Here is a 17,316-nt window from a genome sequence, read left to right on the forward strand (position 1 = left end):
TGCACTCAGTCATCAGTTTACTGAGAAGTACCAACACCACAGCACAAATCTTCCCCCTCTTCACAGGATTTCTGAGCTCCTGACAGGCATTTCAGATTCACTTACAGTGAAATTAACAGACACATCACTAAAAAAACAATATTCTATTATGAGCACTTAGGTGGATGTTCCACTGGCAGAGGACATTTCAGACTTGTTTTGGAAAACTGCAGAGGTTCCTGGGAACTTGTTTGCATAAGCATTGAGGTAAAAGAGAGCACACTCCAAATGAAGTTTACAAGTTATAGGGATGGATTTATGTAAGTAGAGTCACTCTGTTTGTATAAATTGCATTTAAGTGCCCCAAATCTCTGCAATTCTCTGTGTTCTGTTCTTCTGAAATGGAGGGGAGGAATGACACAAAATGCTTCATAATACTGAGTTTCTCTATACAATATCATCTTCTTCTCCCTTCAAAAGGTCAGGCCACAGCTATTAAAGGATTTGGATGGATAAGTGGTCATTGTTCCACTAAAGCAAATACAGTAAAATATTCCATCAAGGATGAATGACCTGCCTTGCTCTGCCTGCAAGATGAGAGGAGCCCCCACCCTCCCATGATGTCCTTACAGCTCACACCCTGCTCAGGGCTGCTCTGCCCATAACCAGGATGCATCCAGGCCACTTGAGGGGGGCCACCACTGAAATTGCAGCACCATGGAAATGAGGTGGCAAAGCCCAGCACTGTTTCTGAAGACAGGGAACCAGAGAGAGCCCCCAGGGTGAGATACTTGCCTCCACCTTGATGGCGCAGCGGCCGATGGCGCGCACGGCCTTGCGCACAAAGTCCACGTCCACCTCGGTGGCGTATTCCTTCAGCTCTGCCAGGACCTGTGGGGACACCACACCACTGTCAGCCCCTGGGGACACTCAGAGAGCAGCCCACCCTCACAGGTGATGCTGCTTGTGCACCAGAAGATGAGTAGGATATCCTTTCACAGCTACCACACACGTCCGGCCAAAGCCTGCCATCAGCCCACTGGTTTGGTTATCCTGGTGTCTAATCCAACCTGGCCTGAGTTACACTTGGTGTAGGCTGGACAAAGTCAAAAGGTGGCCTGGTCTTGATTATTTTCAATCCCCCTGAACAAGAGCTGAGGACAAATCAGCCCTGCCAAACTTCAAGGTTTCTATTCCTTCCTGCACTGAAAAGATATTTGCTGTGTGCAAAGCTCTTGGCAGCAACCATTTTTGATCCCTCCTTTTCTGTGCTGAGATGAACCTTTGGATCCCTGGTGAATCCAAATAGAAGATGCAGAGGAGATCTAAAGGCACCCTGGAACATCTACACACAGATTAATAACAGCATGAAGATACTTCCCCTTGTAAAAGTAAGATTTATTATTTTGTCTCACTGTTTTGCTAATGGAAACTGATGAAGGGCTAAACCCAGGATCTGCTGGGATCTTACAGACCTTTAACTAAAAAGCTTTGTCTTAAATCACTTAGCTTACAAAAAATTATTTCAAGAAAAGACCATATATAATTTATATTCCCTCAAAAGCTCAATTTATTTCAGTTTCTCATGCCAAACATGACATCAGGGTTTTAATCGTGATGTCACAAATAGATGGTGAGGGAGAGGGGAGCAGCACAAAGCCAGACAGTCCTTTGAAAAATCTCTCATCCAAGCAAATTGCTCAGAAGAATGACAAGATAAAGAGTCCATGAAGGGCCAGACTGCAGACAGATAAATCTGCAAGGAGGAGACAGGACATCTGTGTTTTGAAGTTTTATTATTTCCTTGGATGATCTACATTGCACAGCACTTGGAGCACCTGCCTTTAGCAGCTGATGCTTCCCAAACACTGCCCAAGGCCAGGGCTGGAACCATCCTGGTGCCCTGGTCCAGGATGGGCACAGGGAGGGAGAATCTGCCCCAGCAGCACAGGAGGATGCGGTGGAAGGTGCTCCCAGGTCTCATTCCAGGACATATTCCTGCTAAAGCTTGTGTTGTTTTATGAATGCCTCCTCAGAAGCTGGAGAGATTCATTCATTAGTCTGCAGATCTCAGACTGCCCTCCAGACACCACTGGCTTTCATGCAAACAGCCCATATTATTTCAACATTATAAATTCAAATTGGTGTGGAGCCTACCAAGTAAAGAGAAAATGCTGAATATGTTCACACAGAAACTGATTTTTGAAATATTTTCCATGCCCCCAGCACAAGAAGGGCATGAATTACCTTGCTCAGTTCCAAAAACCATCAGGAGAGAGCTGAAGGAGCTGCTTCAAAATGTCACATGAAATGAAATTGTTCTGTGACAATTAGGATAGGACAATAATAGCACTAACCAGAGGCATTAATCATTCTGCATTAGTGTTAGGCCTCATGGCCAGGGGTGCACTTCCTCCAAGGAAGGGATCTGCATTAGACCAACATCAAATACAAGAAGAATCTACACTGTAAAGTGAATCTCAATTCAGTTCAGCTTCAGCTTTGTGCTATTCCCATTGTGGAAGCAAGTTAAGCAAAAGCAGGATTTTTTTAGCTTTGAAGAGTGCCTGTGCAAGCGTTATAACAATTTCACTAACTTGAAATTCACACTGCAATAATGTTTGGCCTTTCTGAATGCCTCCCTTACAGGCACACCCCTCTCACTTGAAACAAGGCTCTCATTCCAACCTCAGCACTGGCAGTGACTCATTTGACAGGATCCATGAGTTCTCCTCCTGGAATTGTCATCAGTGAAACAAGATCCACCTCATGGTCACGATGCATCCATGCCATGCTATTAACATTTAAATTCTGGGGGAAACTCCAGCACCTCCCATTAAAGAACTCACAGAGCACTCCACCAGGCACAGTGATGCCTCAAAGTGATGCTGACTCCAGGGGTAGCTGCAAACACCCTCACAACAAGGAGCAGGGCAGGGCTTCCCCCTCCCAGAGCACTGCAGGAGTGCCCCAGCTGACCTGGGCAATGTTTGCTTGGGAGGCCAGGCGGATCATGATGTCCAATTTCTCCAGTTTGACATAGATGGGGTCGTTGTACTTCACAAAGAACACTTTGATCTCCTGCTTCAGGATTTCAGGCCTGCAGGGAACATAATGCTGTCACTCAAGAGTGGTAAAAAAGCCAAAGTATGTTAACAACAGGCATATTTTCTTTAGAAATCTCCCCAAATATCCACTGAGAAAAAGAGTGGTGTCATTCTGTCCTGGTTGACCAAGGAGGTCATGGACTCCCCATCCCTGGAAGTGTTCAAGACCGGGCTGGACAGGGCTCTCAGTAATTTGGAATGTGAAACCTGCAGAGGAAGCTGGAACTGCATGATCTTTAAGGTCCTTTTCAAGCCAAACCATTCTCTGACTCTGATTTTATGCCTAGGATGTGCAAACACCAATTTGAAGAAAGAAGTCTGGTCAAAAAGATTATTTAGATACAAAAATGCATAATTCAAGTCTTTCAATAGCCACATCTCTGCTTCCTCTGTTTGAGCTGCTGAACCAACCACGACAGGCAGTGAACAGCAATATTTTCAGTGAAAGAACAACATCCTTATCTTAATGCAAGACCTACAAATTCATTTCCACTTTCACTTCAAGATGCCAGTGCACAGTAACTCTGGCCTAATATAATCACAAAGAGCTATCCAAGCTATCTCACCTTTCCAGCAAGGATCAGCAGCAATAAAACATGAACATGGGAGCAAAGTGGTGGGAAAAATCCCAAGCCACTGTGCACCAGGATGTCACCAGCCTGGTGGCTGTGTGCTGAGCAGAGTAACACAGGCACAGTGAGATCCTGCAGGTCACTGTGAACTGTTCCTGTTTGCCATTTTGATTTATAGAGGCCAATTCTGACTACTCATAAAGAGAAGGTGAAGAGAGGCAGGTAAAGAAATACTACATGAAACTGGTATCACAAGTATGCTGTAATGGAAATAAGTTCAGGCTGCCAGAGTCATGAGACTGTTTAACCTGGCTCTCAAGGGATCTGAGCCTGGATTAAAAGAAATTCTGTGCATGTGGCAATATCTGGAGATCTGAGATAACCAGATGGCCTTTGACAACACAGGAATTAAACCCCCTGAGCCTTTACCTCTTCTGCACAATCAAGTTGATGTTCCTCAGGGCAACATACTGAACTTCAGGCTCTCCAGAGAGCAGGGTCACCAGAGGAGGGGCAAGTTTCTTCAGCAGCATGTTGTAATAGTCAGAGTCCTTGGGGAGGAGCTCCAGGAACTTCATCAGGACCTTCACTGCTGACAGCACCACTGCTGAGTTGGCATGAGACAGCCGGGGGGTCACCCGCTCACAGATGCTGGGGACAGAGGCACAACAAAGGGTTCAAATGGATTTCAGGGTGCCAAATATTTAAAATCTGATTTTAGGAGATGGCACATATCTTCTCAGACACTGCTTGGATTAGGTTTTGCTCACAATGAATGGGCAAAGTCCTGTTTTCCTGAACGCAGCAGGAAACAAACAGGGACTTCTCTGACAGCTTCAAGTTTCTCTCCTGCCACAGTCAGCTCAGGAACAATTCCACACTCCCTGCTTTTTCCTGGTGGTATTTTCTATTTGTGTGATCTTGTCTGTCACTTACAAACATAACTTTAACGAAAACAGCTACTGGAAAAACACTTTAGCCTCCATATAGCCATTCAGAAGTGATACACGCTTCTGGCTTGCTTGGGGGGTTGCTGTCATTTCAACAGAAAAAGATTTCTGTTCCTCTGAATACACAAGAAAAGAGTGACCTGAATATCCTCCCAAATCCCACTTGCCATAATGGATCCTGTAATCAAACTGCATCCTAAACAGCCCATCCCAAAAAGAAAGGAAGTTTGGGTTCATATGGTCTTTCTTAAAGCATCTGTCAAGTTTCTTCCCACTCCCTCCTGCATGTTGCTAACCCAGAACAATCTCAATCCCATCTGTGCCTCCTGAAGTTTCCTTCCCTGCAAGATCTGCTTTCAGCCATGCTGGAAGGGAAGCAGCACAGCTCAGTGAAGAGCAGAGAAATCCAAATCAGGTTTGGGGCACCCCCAGCTGCCTCTGCCCAAGGTCACCTGCATGTCCCAGCTGCCTCCTCTCTCTGTGCCTCAGTTTCCCCATGCACAGGGGAGTGATATTTTGCTGGAAAGGAGGGTGGCTTTCCCAGTGCTGTCTGACTCCAGGAATCAACTCCACACAAAGGAGCAAAAGGATAAATCACTCTTCAGAGGAACTGGGACATGTTCACAGGTGCTCAGAGCAGTGGTTCCTCTGACAGAGCTGGGATAACACCAGGCTCACACCCTGGAGATCTCTGCAGGTCCCTAGCACTCATTAAGAGCTGTTTCTGGCACAGAAACAGAACACAAGGGGGAAAAAACCCAGCAAGGCTACTGGGAGGCTTCTTAGAAACAGTGCATCAAAAAAAGAGTCAATGAAGAAACCCATCAAATTCCAACTGCTCTGGCCAGGATTTTGTACGTGGGCTTGTGATCCTTCCTCCCCCTCCATCCCCACATCAGCTGCATTAAATACATCATCTCAGAGTCTCCCTGTTCCAAGTTACTTTTCTGGCTGAATCCTTGTTTTCTTAGGAACACAATCTGGCTTTTTGTGATTCTGGAGACAGATGAGGAAGAGGCTTGAAGTGCACAAACTATCAGCCCACTACCCAAACCCTAAAGTCTTTCTATTTAGGTTTAGTCATTGCAGTTAAAGGTAAAAGCACAAAGGTGAATTTGGAACAATAAGGAAGATGATTTCTTACCTTTATTTTCACTTCTATCATATCACAGACTACTTTTCAGTTGGAAAATATTCCAGACCTGCAGTGCTTTGGAAACCCACAAACCTATAAAGGCTTCTTGCCTCTCAAAGCAGGAAAACCAAATAGGAAAGCTCTGCTTTAAAGCAAAAAATCCTCCAAACAGTGCTTCCACTGTTACAGGTTTGGTCTTGAGCTGATCCCTTCTTAGTAGTGCCAGTCCCCCCAGGAACCAGGCCTTTTAAATAGAAAATAAAATAAAAAAAGATAAACAGAGAAAATGGCACTGCAGAGGGAAGGGGCAGGATTCCAACATCAGCCCAGCTACCCAAAGTGGTTTTGCTTTTAAATCTAGTTTATCAAGTCTCATTTGTGCTGCCACAGTGCCCTGTTACCTTTCAGAGCTGTACCACCCCCAAGTGCCACCAAAAGCCACCGCACCTCTGAGCTTCCCGGTCATCCTTGGGGTTGTAGTTGGACAGACAGTCCAGGATGAAGATCTGCCCCCACTCTGTGCACTCATTTAAGGCTGTCAGCAGCTTGTTGATGTTCTGAGGGTTCAGATCCAGCAGGTTGCTGTTGGGGTGGGACTCACTGATCTCTGACAGGGCGGCCACAGCGTTCGCTACCACCTGGGGGGAGAAAAGCTCCTTGTTAGCAGAGCAGGAGGGGCTGGGCAGGATTGATGCAGGGCTGGGGACATACAGGGAGCAACCTGGAGCTCCATCAGCTGCCACAGCAGTTACCTGGGATGTAGCACAACCTGCAGAGCCCAGAGCTTCACTGGGAGGAACAGGAACCCAGGACAAGGACATCATGAGAGACTTGGTGGCACCCACGGGGAACAGCAGCACCCTGCAGGCTCCACATCCTGCCCCAGTTCCAGGGGATGTTCAGCTTTGCAGTCAGGGTGCCCAAACCTCCAGCTGCCCTATTTTTTATTTTTTTTTAATTTTTTTTTATTTATTCAGGAATGTGTGCCTCTTGCCCATTTTCCCCATGGCACATGGCTCAGCACTGATCCAGAAATGAGCTGGCAGGTGCCTGGCAGCCTCCAGCTCTTTAGCAGCACTGGCAGGTCACACAGTTTGAGAGCAAACAAAGCATTTCTCTAAAATGGGCAACTCCTGCTAAATTTTTTAATAAGCCATATTTCAATTTTCAGGCCCCAGAACATCCTTTTGCTTTATGGAACCATGGTAAAGCAAGCATTCCAGCACAACTCATCCCTGAAAATATTCCTGCTGCATTTAGGACTATATAAGGTCTTCTCTTTTCTAAGCACAGATGAAATGAAGCACAGAGAGGAGGTTCAGGGTCCAGATTGACACAAACAGAAGTGGGAGTGCAGCATAAATTTCTAATTCCATACTCAAATTCAACAGTTATTCCAACAGACTCCATGGGAAGATTTTTTTTTTTTTAAATAGAACTGCAGAATATAGAGACAAAATAGAAAATTTTGCAGATGAGACTAAAGTCTTATTTGTTTCACTAACATGAAAAGGGATTTAAGATGAGTTTGACACAGAAAACTGAAATCCCCTATGAAAAGGTAATTTCAGGACATTTTACAATGTACATCATGTCCAGCCCAACTCCCAGCAAATATTTGCTCAAATGAAGATTTATAGTGTTATTTTCTATGAGATTAAGGCAAAGAAACATCTTATCTAAAATCATCTGATTGTCTGGGTGGCTAAAGATGCTTTTGATGCAATATAATGAAAACAAGAACAGCACAACCAGAACTTTCCCTGCTTTGTTCCCATCCCTGCTTGTCATTAAACCAATATATTCCAAAGTCATTGCACAGGCACAGTAATGTTGATTGTTCTGCATTTCACACCTAGAGGTCAGAGATAGGATTCTGATCCAAGATTTTATGAATTTCATTAGTTGAATGAGCCTTCTGTCACCAAAATCATTAGCAATCAGTGCTGCTGTCTTCTTGCACTGTTTTAATGAGGAACTTATTAAGATAGGCTGCTTATCCTCCTCATTATTTAATTTGCCTAATTCTTGAATGGTTAATGTGATACAGCATAAAACTGAAGTAAAAGATTTTTATTATTGTATTTTTGAAGTTACCAGTAAAGACAAACCTCAAAAGCCACTGAAAAATTCCAAACCCTCATGAAAAAGTACTTATAAAATGACAGTGCTTTGGGAAAAAAATTTTGAATTGACAAAAAAATTTACATAGCCAAAGCATCAAAGAAAGGGATCTGTCAGTCATACAGAGGGACAGGAGCTCTGGCTACTGCACTCACACTGCCAGGCACTTTGCTGCAGTAATTGATAAATTAGTAACTAATAGAGAATTTTAGAAGAGAACTGAGACTGCAGAACTCCAAAATCATTGAATCCAACCATTAACCCAGCACTGCCAAGCCCACTAGATCACATCCACAGGTGCCATATTCAGATATTTTTGGGCAGTTCCAGGATATCCTAAACCCTGTGCTTCCATTTCCTTCCTTGCTCCATGGAGTCTATCCCTGTGTTTGCCATGGGCAAAGGATGCACAGAAATGCTGCTCCCGTGGGTGGAGAGCAGCAGCTCCAACCCAGAGACCAAACTGAGAATGAGATTTTGCTCTCAGCATCTTTTTGGGTCCCTGTCAGCAAAAATGCAAGTGTCCAGCTCAAAGCCGAGGATGGGACAGGAGGTGGCAATCCACTCCTAATTCCATTCAAAACATCCATGAGGAAGTGGCAGAAGGCCAGATGGGCTTGGGAACATGGGTTGTGGTCTCCTTGAGTGGCAGAAAAAGGACTGGGAGGGGTTGTGAAATATCTGGTGGCAGCTCAGTCCTGTCAGAGGAGCTGGGATCTACAGTCCACAGTCCACAATTGAAGCTGGTCCTCACCTCCCACCTCAGCAGCAGTGACAAGGAGATAATTGAAGAAAAAGGGGATAAGGGAAAGGGTGGGGAATAAATGCAAACTTTAAACAATATTTATTAAAAAAAGGACTTGCTGGCTATTTGCACTGAACATATTGATGTGTTCTGGTGTTGTGCTATGCCAAGGAAAACAATCAGCATCTTCAAGGCTTTTCACACAGCCCCAGCCCAGCTGAAAGGCAAGCAGCTCTCAGGAAGCAGTCCAACACCAACACTGGCTGGAGCACACAGCCTCACCTCCTCCCTGGCACTGCCACTGCCTCAGGCAGCAACAGGAACACAGAGCAGCCCTGCACAGCTCCAGCACACAGCTCCTGCTCTGCAACTGCTCCCACCAAGTCAGAGCTCAGGTCAAGGACTGAAGCATCCCCCACTGAAAGTCCTCACTCAGGTATGGCAAAAATCCACAAAGAACAACTCAGTACCAATTCTGGTGTTCCATCACCTGCTAATCCACTGGGTGCTTTGGCACTCATGCAAGTGCCACTGGAAATATTTACAAAGATGGTTTTTGGCCAAAAAAAAAATTTTAAAAAATCTGCAACATCAAAGCTGAACCTTAAGTCTTCAACTGGGTTAACACTTCTTCCTTAACACAGCAACACAACATCAGGAAGCCCAACTACATTAAACAGCAAGAACAAAGTAATCAGTTGCAAGAAGTTATTTTCTCTTTAAAAGAAAAGATGATAGAATTGCTGAGGGACATAAAAGTAAGATAAAGCTTTACAAATCGTATAGGACCAAGGAACTAGACAAGTTTCACAGGCTGATTGCAAAAACCTCTAAGTTTCTTTAGCAAACAAAGTGTTCTCTGCTTTTCAAAACATGTCCCATGTTTATTTTGATGAGAAACCAACCAGTTGTGTACTTTATCCCACAGACTGGAAGAAGCAGACTTAAAGTACATAAAACTAACAGCTGGTGTAGTCTCGAGTTCTCAAAAATAATAAAAAAACAGAAGTCAACAGTAGCCACAGATATGTGAGCATAAACAGCTATTGAACAGAAAAAGCTTTCAAAATCCCAAGTTAACTCCACTGGAAAATGCCTCATTTGACTCACAATTAAGAATACCAACTTTAAGCTAAGAGCTACCAAATTATGATCTACCTAAAAATCCCCCAGAAAATAAAAATGCAGAGCAGATTGAAGAATTAATAATAATTAATAACAATAACAGGTCCCTGGCTTGCTGATGTAAATCAGTTTACCCTGGGTACACAATGACATTATTCAAATGCAGCCACAGCAACATCCCTTTGGAGCATGGATGAGCTGAATGACAATAAACCTCCTTTTGGCTGGAGGAATTTTGTCAAATTTGGAGGATTTTATTGAAGGAAATTTATTGGAATTTATTGACAAATTTGGTGGAATTTATTGGAATTACCCAATACATTTAGGTTCTTGGAGAAGCATGATTGGGATGAGGATAATCAAAACCTCCCAGGCTCTTATTAAAAAATAAAAAAAAAAAAGAAAAAAAGAAACCAAGCCCAAACCTCTACACTTAAATCTACATCACAGCTTTAAGAAGAACCCAACAGTTTTAAATCCACCTCCAGACAAACTCTTTCTGCAGCCAGGCAGACCAGAGCCGACCTCCAGGGAAGCTGCAGAGGTAGGAGCGCTGTGATTTCCAAGTGATTCCTTCTGGCAGCTCAAACCTTCAGCTCAGAGCAAATGGTCTCAAACAGCACCAGGGAGGGAAGGGGGTGGCTGAAAACCTGCATGTCTGCCTGGCAGCCCACACAGAAAAGCTTTGCAGGGGCTGGGGGGACAGGAGGGAAGCTCGGCACATCCAGAACGCCAACCAGTCAAAGCAATCAGATTATTTCCCTAGCATCCCAAGCTAATTGGAAATTAAACCAAGTGTGTAATGGAGCTAATGAAATACAATGTTCTGCTGCTTGAAACAGGAACCTCTGGCTCGCCATGCCGCTAAAGTGAAGCGGAAATGAAGAAAAGGAGGAAAAATGAAGGGGCTCAGAGAAGGCTGAGGGAAGGCAGCGCTCCCTCCACAGCTGCAGGCTCCTGCCCTCAAGGGAGCCCAGGCTGCAGGAGCTGAGTCTGAGGTGCTGACATTTCAGAGAGCACTCTGGGCTGGCAGGGTACATCTGTGCCATCAAGCACAGGCTCCCAGCTGGGAGATTCAGAGCAGCCATGGATGGGTGTCTCACAGGGCCACTCATTTTTATGACCATGCTGTGTGCCCAGAATGTCCCTACCAGGTGCTCTCCAGAGAACAAGACCCCTCATCCTGTTCACATCATCACTTTTATCTCCAAGCCCTCCTTATTCTGCTTCCCTAGGAACAGGAACCATTCCCTAGCCCAGGAACCATTAACATTTCTTACTTTATAAAAGAATTCTTCCCTGTGAGGGTGATGAGGCCCTGAGGTTGCCCAGAGAAGCTGTGGCTGCCCCATCCCTGGAAGTGCTGAATGGGGCTTGGAGCAATATGGGACAGTGGAAGGTGTCCCTGGACCATGGCAGGGGATGGAACAAATTGAGCATTAAGGTCCCTCCCAACCCAAACCCTTCTGTGATTCAATGATTCTATGAAATGGCTCAACCCTGCAAGTCAGAGAGCCCCCATGAGCCTCTCACACTGTCAATGCTTGTTTATATGTATAGATTTAAATTAAAGCTCTGGGAGACTCACACATTCCCAGCTCCTGATCACATCCCAAAAACTGCCTGGGTGGGGAAGACCTCCTGGCTTGCTTTTTGCAAGTGGGCTGAATTTTTATGCAAGGGAAGTTAAGTGTTATACTTCCCACGGTGTGCTTGCCCTAACTGTTTTGGTTTTTTTTTTTCTGCACTTCCCTGCAGAAAAATGGCACTTTGTGGCAGACTGGAACATCACTCCTGCTCTCATATCCTTGCAAAAATCAGGATGTGTGAGCTGTAAGGCAGGAAAACAAGCTTCCCCCAGCTGTTGAAACTCTTGTGGTAGGTGGGCAAGAAGCTGCTCCATCACAAGGGGCTTCTTCTTGGCACAGCTGAGCCCTCAGTGCAGGAAATTAAACTCCACAGGAAGACACAAAGGGTCTGCAGCTCCCTGTTCCCCTTCCAGAAATCACAGTGGTGTGATCCCAGTCTGGATCAGGCACCTACCAGACACATCAGAAAGGTTTCGCTTTAGTTTTTGCAATTTTCCTTGCAGAGGCTCTCGCTGGCACCATCCAGTGGCAAATGGGCTGTCTCTGATCTGAGCTGAGAAAAAAGGACCAGCTAAGCACCAAATTCCTTACACAGCCCTAAAAAGGGGGGTGCAGAGATCCAAAACATCACAACCACAACATTATCTGACAAATGGTACTTTTCAATAGCTAGAAGTGTCTGTTCCAATGGGAAATAACATGCAGACACATGTCAACAAAATTCCCAGCACACTGGTTGATGTTAGAGATCCTGGAATGATCTGTTCAGCAAGATTAATACTTTGGAAATTAGGCACATACTGGTGGCTGTAATTGGAAGGAGACAAGTCTCTGATAGATGAATTTGTCAATTAAGCTTTATAAATTATGGATCTGGGAAGACAAACTCTGGAGCCATGGAAATTCACAAATTACCAAACTCCTCACCTCTCTGCCAGTACTGAAAACACAGGGGAAAAAAAAAGCACAGCTTTGAGGGAAGATGCTCAAGAGCTGTATCCTTCATACCAAAACCCAACCAAACAAAAAACCCAAGTCCCACATGCATGCTTGAAATTCCCTCAGACCTCTTTAGGCTGAAAACACCTGCTCAGTAAGTGAGATTTCCCTGCAGGAGCTCATTCCAAAGCCAGAGCTGGTTTCAGCAGCACAACAAGGGGGTCACAGTGGGAAACCAGAAGCTGTGCTACCAGTCACAGGTGGCAGCTCTCCCTTTCTCCCTGCTCTAAGTCTTTGCTGTGCCTGCTGCCACACACACAGCTGGTTTCTGCACTGCCAGGCAATCCCCCACATTTCCTCTCTCTAGCATCCTGCCACACATGAACACAGCCACTACTCAGACAGGCTCCTCCACAGCTTCTCCCCATCTCTCTCCCAGCTTGTTGCTGCTTTTGGCTGCATAGTTTACCAGAAATGTTGCTTTTCCTTCTGGACAGCCTCATGGAAACAGCACAAGCATCCATTAGAGAGCTCCAAAGTGCCACCACCACCACTCCTCAACAGCCCCAAGCAATGTTCTCATTCACTGCAACATATCCATCACTGGGTAAAAGAAATTCCACCCACAAATGCCATCAAGTGTCTCCCAGAAGGAAATATTATCTCTACGTGCAGCACAAACATTATAAAAAACCCCCAAACCACACAAGGATCAATTCAGACATGGTTGGAAGACTTCAAGATCCAGCCTGCATCTGCAGTACTTGGATTGAAAAGAAGAGGGGTATTTTTTTTGGCCACAGGACAGAAAGGGAATCCTGGAGCAGCCCCAAGCTGATGAGATGCTGCAGAGCCCACAGCTCCCAGCAATATTTAGCTCCACACTGGGATGTGGATTTTCAAGTCCTTACAACCTTCATGAGCAGGAATCATGAATTCATCCAGCAGTGACAGCTCACTCCTCCCACCAGAAGAAAACACCAGCTGCAGAGGGAAAACACAGGCCTGGGAGAGTCCCCATGAGGAACAAGCGACCTCCTGTGCCCAGGGAGAAGGTGCTGTTCCACTCCCTGCTGGATAAGACAATTCCCACATCCCTGACTGCCTCCCACAAAGCCCTTTTGGGACTCAAGGGATCACCAGTTTCTCACCAAGGGGTTCTTTTCTCAGCTTTAATAGAAAGAGAAGGATAAAATTCCTGCAGAGGACAGGCCCAGGAGGCAAAAGCTCTTTTTTGTCTCTAAACAGGCTCATTCCTCAGGACATCAGCTCAGAGACATTCTGCTTGCTAGCTAGCAGGAAAAATAAAAGGAAGATCATCTTCCTCCATAGGGTCATCCAGGAAGCTTCCACACATGCACTGGAGTTCTGGCAGAGAAGGAACCCACATCCCTTGCAGGAGAACACTCTGATTTATCTCTACAGGTTTTTAGTCTCATCTGTGAGCTGTGGAAACTCAATACTGCTGGAGGGAATCTGGATTAGATCAAGCTGGACCTCACCACCTCCACTGTCAGATCTCAGATTCCCTTCTTAGTGTTAAAGGTAAAAAACCTCCCAGGTACAAGAGAGTTTAATTATACCCCACACACTTGGTGCATTTACTAATCAATTATGTGATCTCAGCCTTTGCTGAGTCCCAAGAATGTTTCTCACAATAAATTGTGATGTAGAGGATGTAAAACACAGCACAAAAAGTCTGTACAGTCCACAAAAACACAGAACAGCCACATCTGAAAAACCTTGGATCCAGCATGAGGAAGGAGAAATGCTACAGGAAGGAATTAAAAACTGAACAGCAAAAACCTAGAAAATAGCAGGGAGAAGGTGACATCAGTTAACTTAAGCCATGCAGATAACAGAGATTGGCAAGGAATCTATTGCATGGGTTAAAAGTTACTTTAGAAGGTCAAGGATTGAAAATATTTGGAGAGAAAGGTTGTTCCATTCAAATGTTAAAAGACCAGTAAGGTTTTATATGGATTTCCTCTCATGTTTTTCTGCTAATATTTACATTCCTGAAGAAAACCAAGTGCAGGGATAAAAAAAAAACAAAAACCAAAAACCCAAAAAAAACCCAGGAGGGAAGTAGTTACAAAATAAAGTGTCTAAAGATAGTCAGCTTTGGTTCTGCTTTCAGCTGCTGCCATCTCGTGGTCTGCTCTCCCTCTCCTGGGCTCAGCACTTCCAATGCTCCAAGGAAGAGCAGTCATTGCAAGGCCAGAACAAGACAGCAGCAGGAAAAAAAAATAACAAAAGAAGGTTTTTCCATGACTTCAGAGAAGCTCTGGCCACCAGTAGGAGTGAAACACTCCCACCTCTCTCTCCTCACTATGGCCTATTGCTGGCTGTGAACAGTGTTAGGCAGTAACAGGGCACAAAGACTTCATTTTGGAACCATATTTTTGTTAGAACATGAGGATTATGGGAGAACAGGCTTCTGAGTTGCATTTTAGCCAGGTTACCAGCAAGAGAGGTGCTGAGGGCTGAGCAAGTGCAGCAGCCCAAGGCAGCCAGGCCCCAGCTTTCTATTCCTCCAGTCCTGCCTCTGCTGAGCTTCATGTGCAGAAATGCTGGGTGAAAAAAGAAAGATTGGCTTAAGACAGCTCTGGGAAGAAATGAGGGCTCCCCCTCTATGGAAGGATCCTCTTCAGCAGGATCCCAACTGATAAAGGGCAGTCATAGGCACTTCAGAGCCATCTGGAAAATGAGATTAAAGACTTCTCCACAATCAAACTTCTGCAGGGCAACTGAACCCTGCCCTTGTAAAGGGTTTTGGGCCATGGCCTGCACAACACAACTCAGAGAACTGTGCTGCCATGGCAAGAGCCACCAGCCCACCTCACCAGATACATCCCTATCAATATTCTGCAATTAGAAGTTTGAATTAATTCCCCCAGGGGCTGCACCTGCACAGAAAATCACCTCATGTGAACTGAGGCAACATCCTGACAACAACAACAACAACAAAACAGATAAAGGGGAAAGAGCCCTGGCTGTGCACCTACAGCACCTCAACAGGACTTCAATGCCCTGAACATCCCCAAAGGCTGCTGCTTTATTAACACAGAATAATGCCATTAATCCAGAAATATAAAGAAAAAAAAAAGAATAAACCCAAAATGTTTCTGAGAAGGTCACCTCCAACTTAGACATGCTTATGATGAAGGTGATCTGAGCCCAGAGAAATATGCACCCTGATCCCTGCACAATTATGAGGCAATTAGTGAACCACAGATGGAGATGTTCCTCTACCAACACCCAGCTAAAATGCTTAGAGCTTGCTCATGTGCTAGAGGCAGCCAATTACAAAGCCATAATAAAACCCTTCTTGAAGACTATTTTTCAGCTGCAGCCTTTTTTAGCTCCTGCTCAAAATCCTCATTTCTCAGAAGAGAGAACAAGTGTGGATTTCCCATCTCAAAAATTCTGCTTCATTAAGTGTCTAATGTTGCCCATTTCCACAAGCCATCAAAAGAGGAGAAACATTTATAATATAAATATGAATGAGCTTGGCTAACAGGTTGCAGTGATTGAGATGCACCATTTACAGAGGCATAGGCCATCAGAAAAGATCCATCTGTACCATTCCTTCCAGCAATCTTTTCTTTTTGATAGCCAATACTGATACACACATTTTACTGAAAAAGACCTTCTGGGCAGGACTGTATTCCAAGGAAAAATACCTTAATAAATATCAACTTGCACACAAATATAACTTATTTGGCAAACACAATTCAAGGTCATCAGGAAGTTTCACATGGGGAAAGCAATGAAGTGGATGGTTTGACCAGGAAGATGAACCTTAATTAGGGGTGGATGGTTCCTGTACTTTTGAGGGAGACACTGTGCCACAAAGGAAGGAATTTCCAAGAGGATCAACTTAACTAAAAGGTTAGTTAAGTTGAAATTTCTTTCTTTTAAAATTTCTTTTCCTGTTCTACTAAAATTGTAGCCAGATTAAATATTATATTAAATCAGCAGCTGCCTAGACAAAGAAAGCACCTTCAAGTAGTCATCAATATTCACAGAGAAGCCTGGCATAAGAAAAAAAAAAATCAGGGAGGCAGATAAAAAGAACAACTTGTAAAAGAGCTGGATATCAGAGAAAGAGGTGTCTGTACCTCCTGAGAGACACCACCACTGAGACTGCTGCCTGTGACAGTCAGACACCTCGAGTTTTACTGTCTCTACAAAGTCTTACAAAGAGCAATCAGCAGCCTTCACTCTCCTGCTAAAGGGGGTGGCATCTTATCACCTGCACTTGGTTTATCTCAGGTGCCCAAAAACTACATCAGAACAGAAATTCTGTGGTTTGACTCATGCACCACAGGGAGAGCTGTTAAACCTGCCCTAATAATGTGAGATTATTTCTTTAACCAGAGTCCATTCTCTAAAAGAGCTAAAAAAGTAGCAGTCACATTCTTAAACTGTGCTGCAGAAGTTTTCTTCCCTGCTAAGGGTCAGGCTGATATTGGTATGCTCCCTGGGTTCCAGCAGGAAACAGTATTCAATGGAAGGATGATGCAGTGGGACACTTCAGTTCCTTGGCCACCACCTTTTACTCACAAAATAATAGCAGGAGACACCTGGCTTGGAAGTGGACCCTTCACCAAGCATAATTAAATGCTGATTTAGTAGGTAATTTACTCCTGTGAAATTCCTGGTCATGATCTCCACCTCTCCTCTGACAACTCATTTAACTTTATTAAAAACATTAGCATTGATTTTCTTCACTCATTACAAGCCAGTGAATTTATCTGCATTAGCAAATTAATTCATCCAAACTCTTACTCCAAGAAGAGCCAAAGCCTGCAGGAAAGCAAGAGCTACAAGCTGTCACCAAGGCAGCACCATCACATATTTCTTGCTCTTCTGACTCACCTAGCCAGGAAGTTAAAACAGGCAAAAGCCCAAACAGATCAAACAACAGAAGATACTCCCTGTTTTCTGAGGCAACAAGTGTTCCTTAACCAAAATCATCTCAGAACCTTTCACATTTATGATTTCCAAACAACACAAACTCAAGCATGTGGCACTCACATTCTCTG

The 17,316-nt window shown here is 44.5% G+C and overlaps 1 protein-coding gene across 4 annotated transcripts in view; it reads right to left on the reverse strand.

The window, feature by feature from the left end:
• The window catches only part of AP2B1 (adaptor related protein complex 2 subunit beta 1), a 78,495-nt gene that overhangs the window by 50,103 nt on the left and 11,076 nt on the right, over nt 1-17,316 (reverse strand). For all 4 annotated transcript variants that reach the window (XM_066563215.1, XM_066563212.1, XM_066563213.1 and 1 more), the window contains exons 6-9: nt 6,191-6,381; nt 4,088-4,309; nt 2,959-3,079; nt 775-870 (exon numbers count right to left, since the gene is read on the reverse strand). In XM_066563215.1, the coding sequence (XP_066419312.1) occupies nt 775-870; nt 2,959-3,079; nt 4,088-4,309; nt 6,191-6,381 (630 nt within the window). The remainder of the gene's footprint in view (nt 1-774; nt 871-2,958; nt 3,080-4,087; nt 4,310-6,190; nt 6,382-17,316) is intronic.

Source organism: Molothrus aeneus, chromosome 20 (assembly GCF_037042795.1).
Source record: "Molothrus aeneus isolate 106 chromosome 20, BPBGC_Maene_1.0, whole genome shotgun sequence".
NCBI lineage: Eukaryota > Metazoa > Chordata > Aves > Passeriformes > Icteridae > Molothrus > Molothrus aeneus.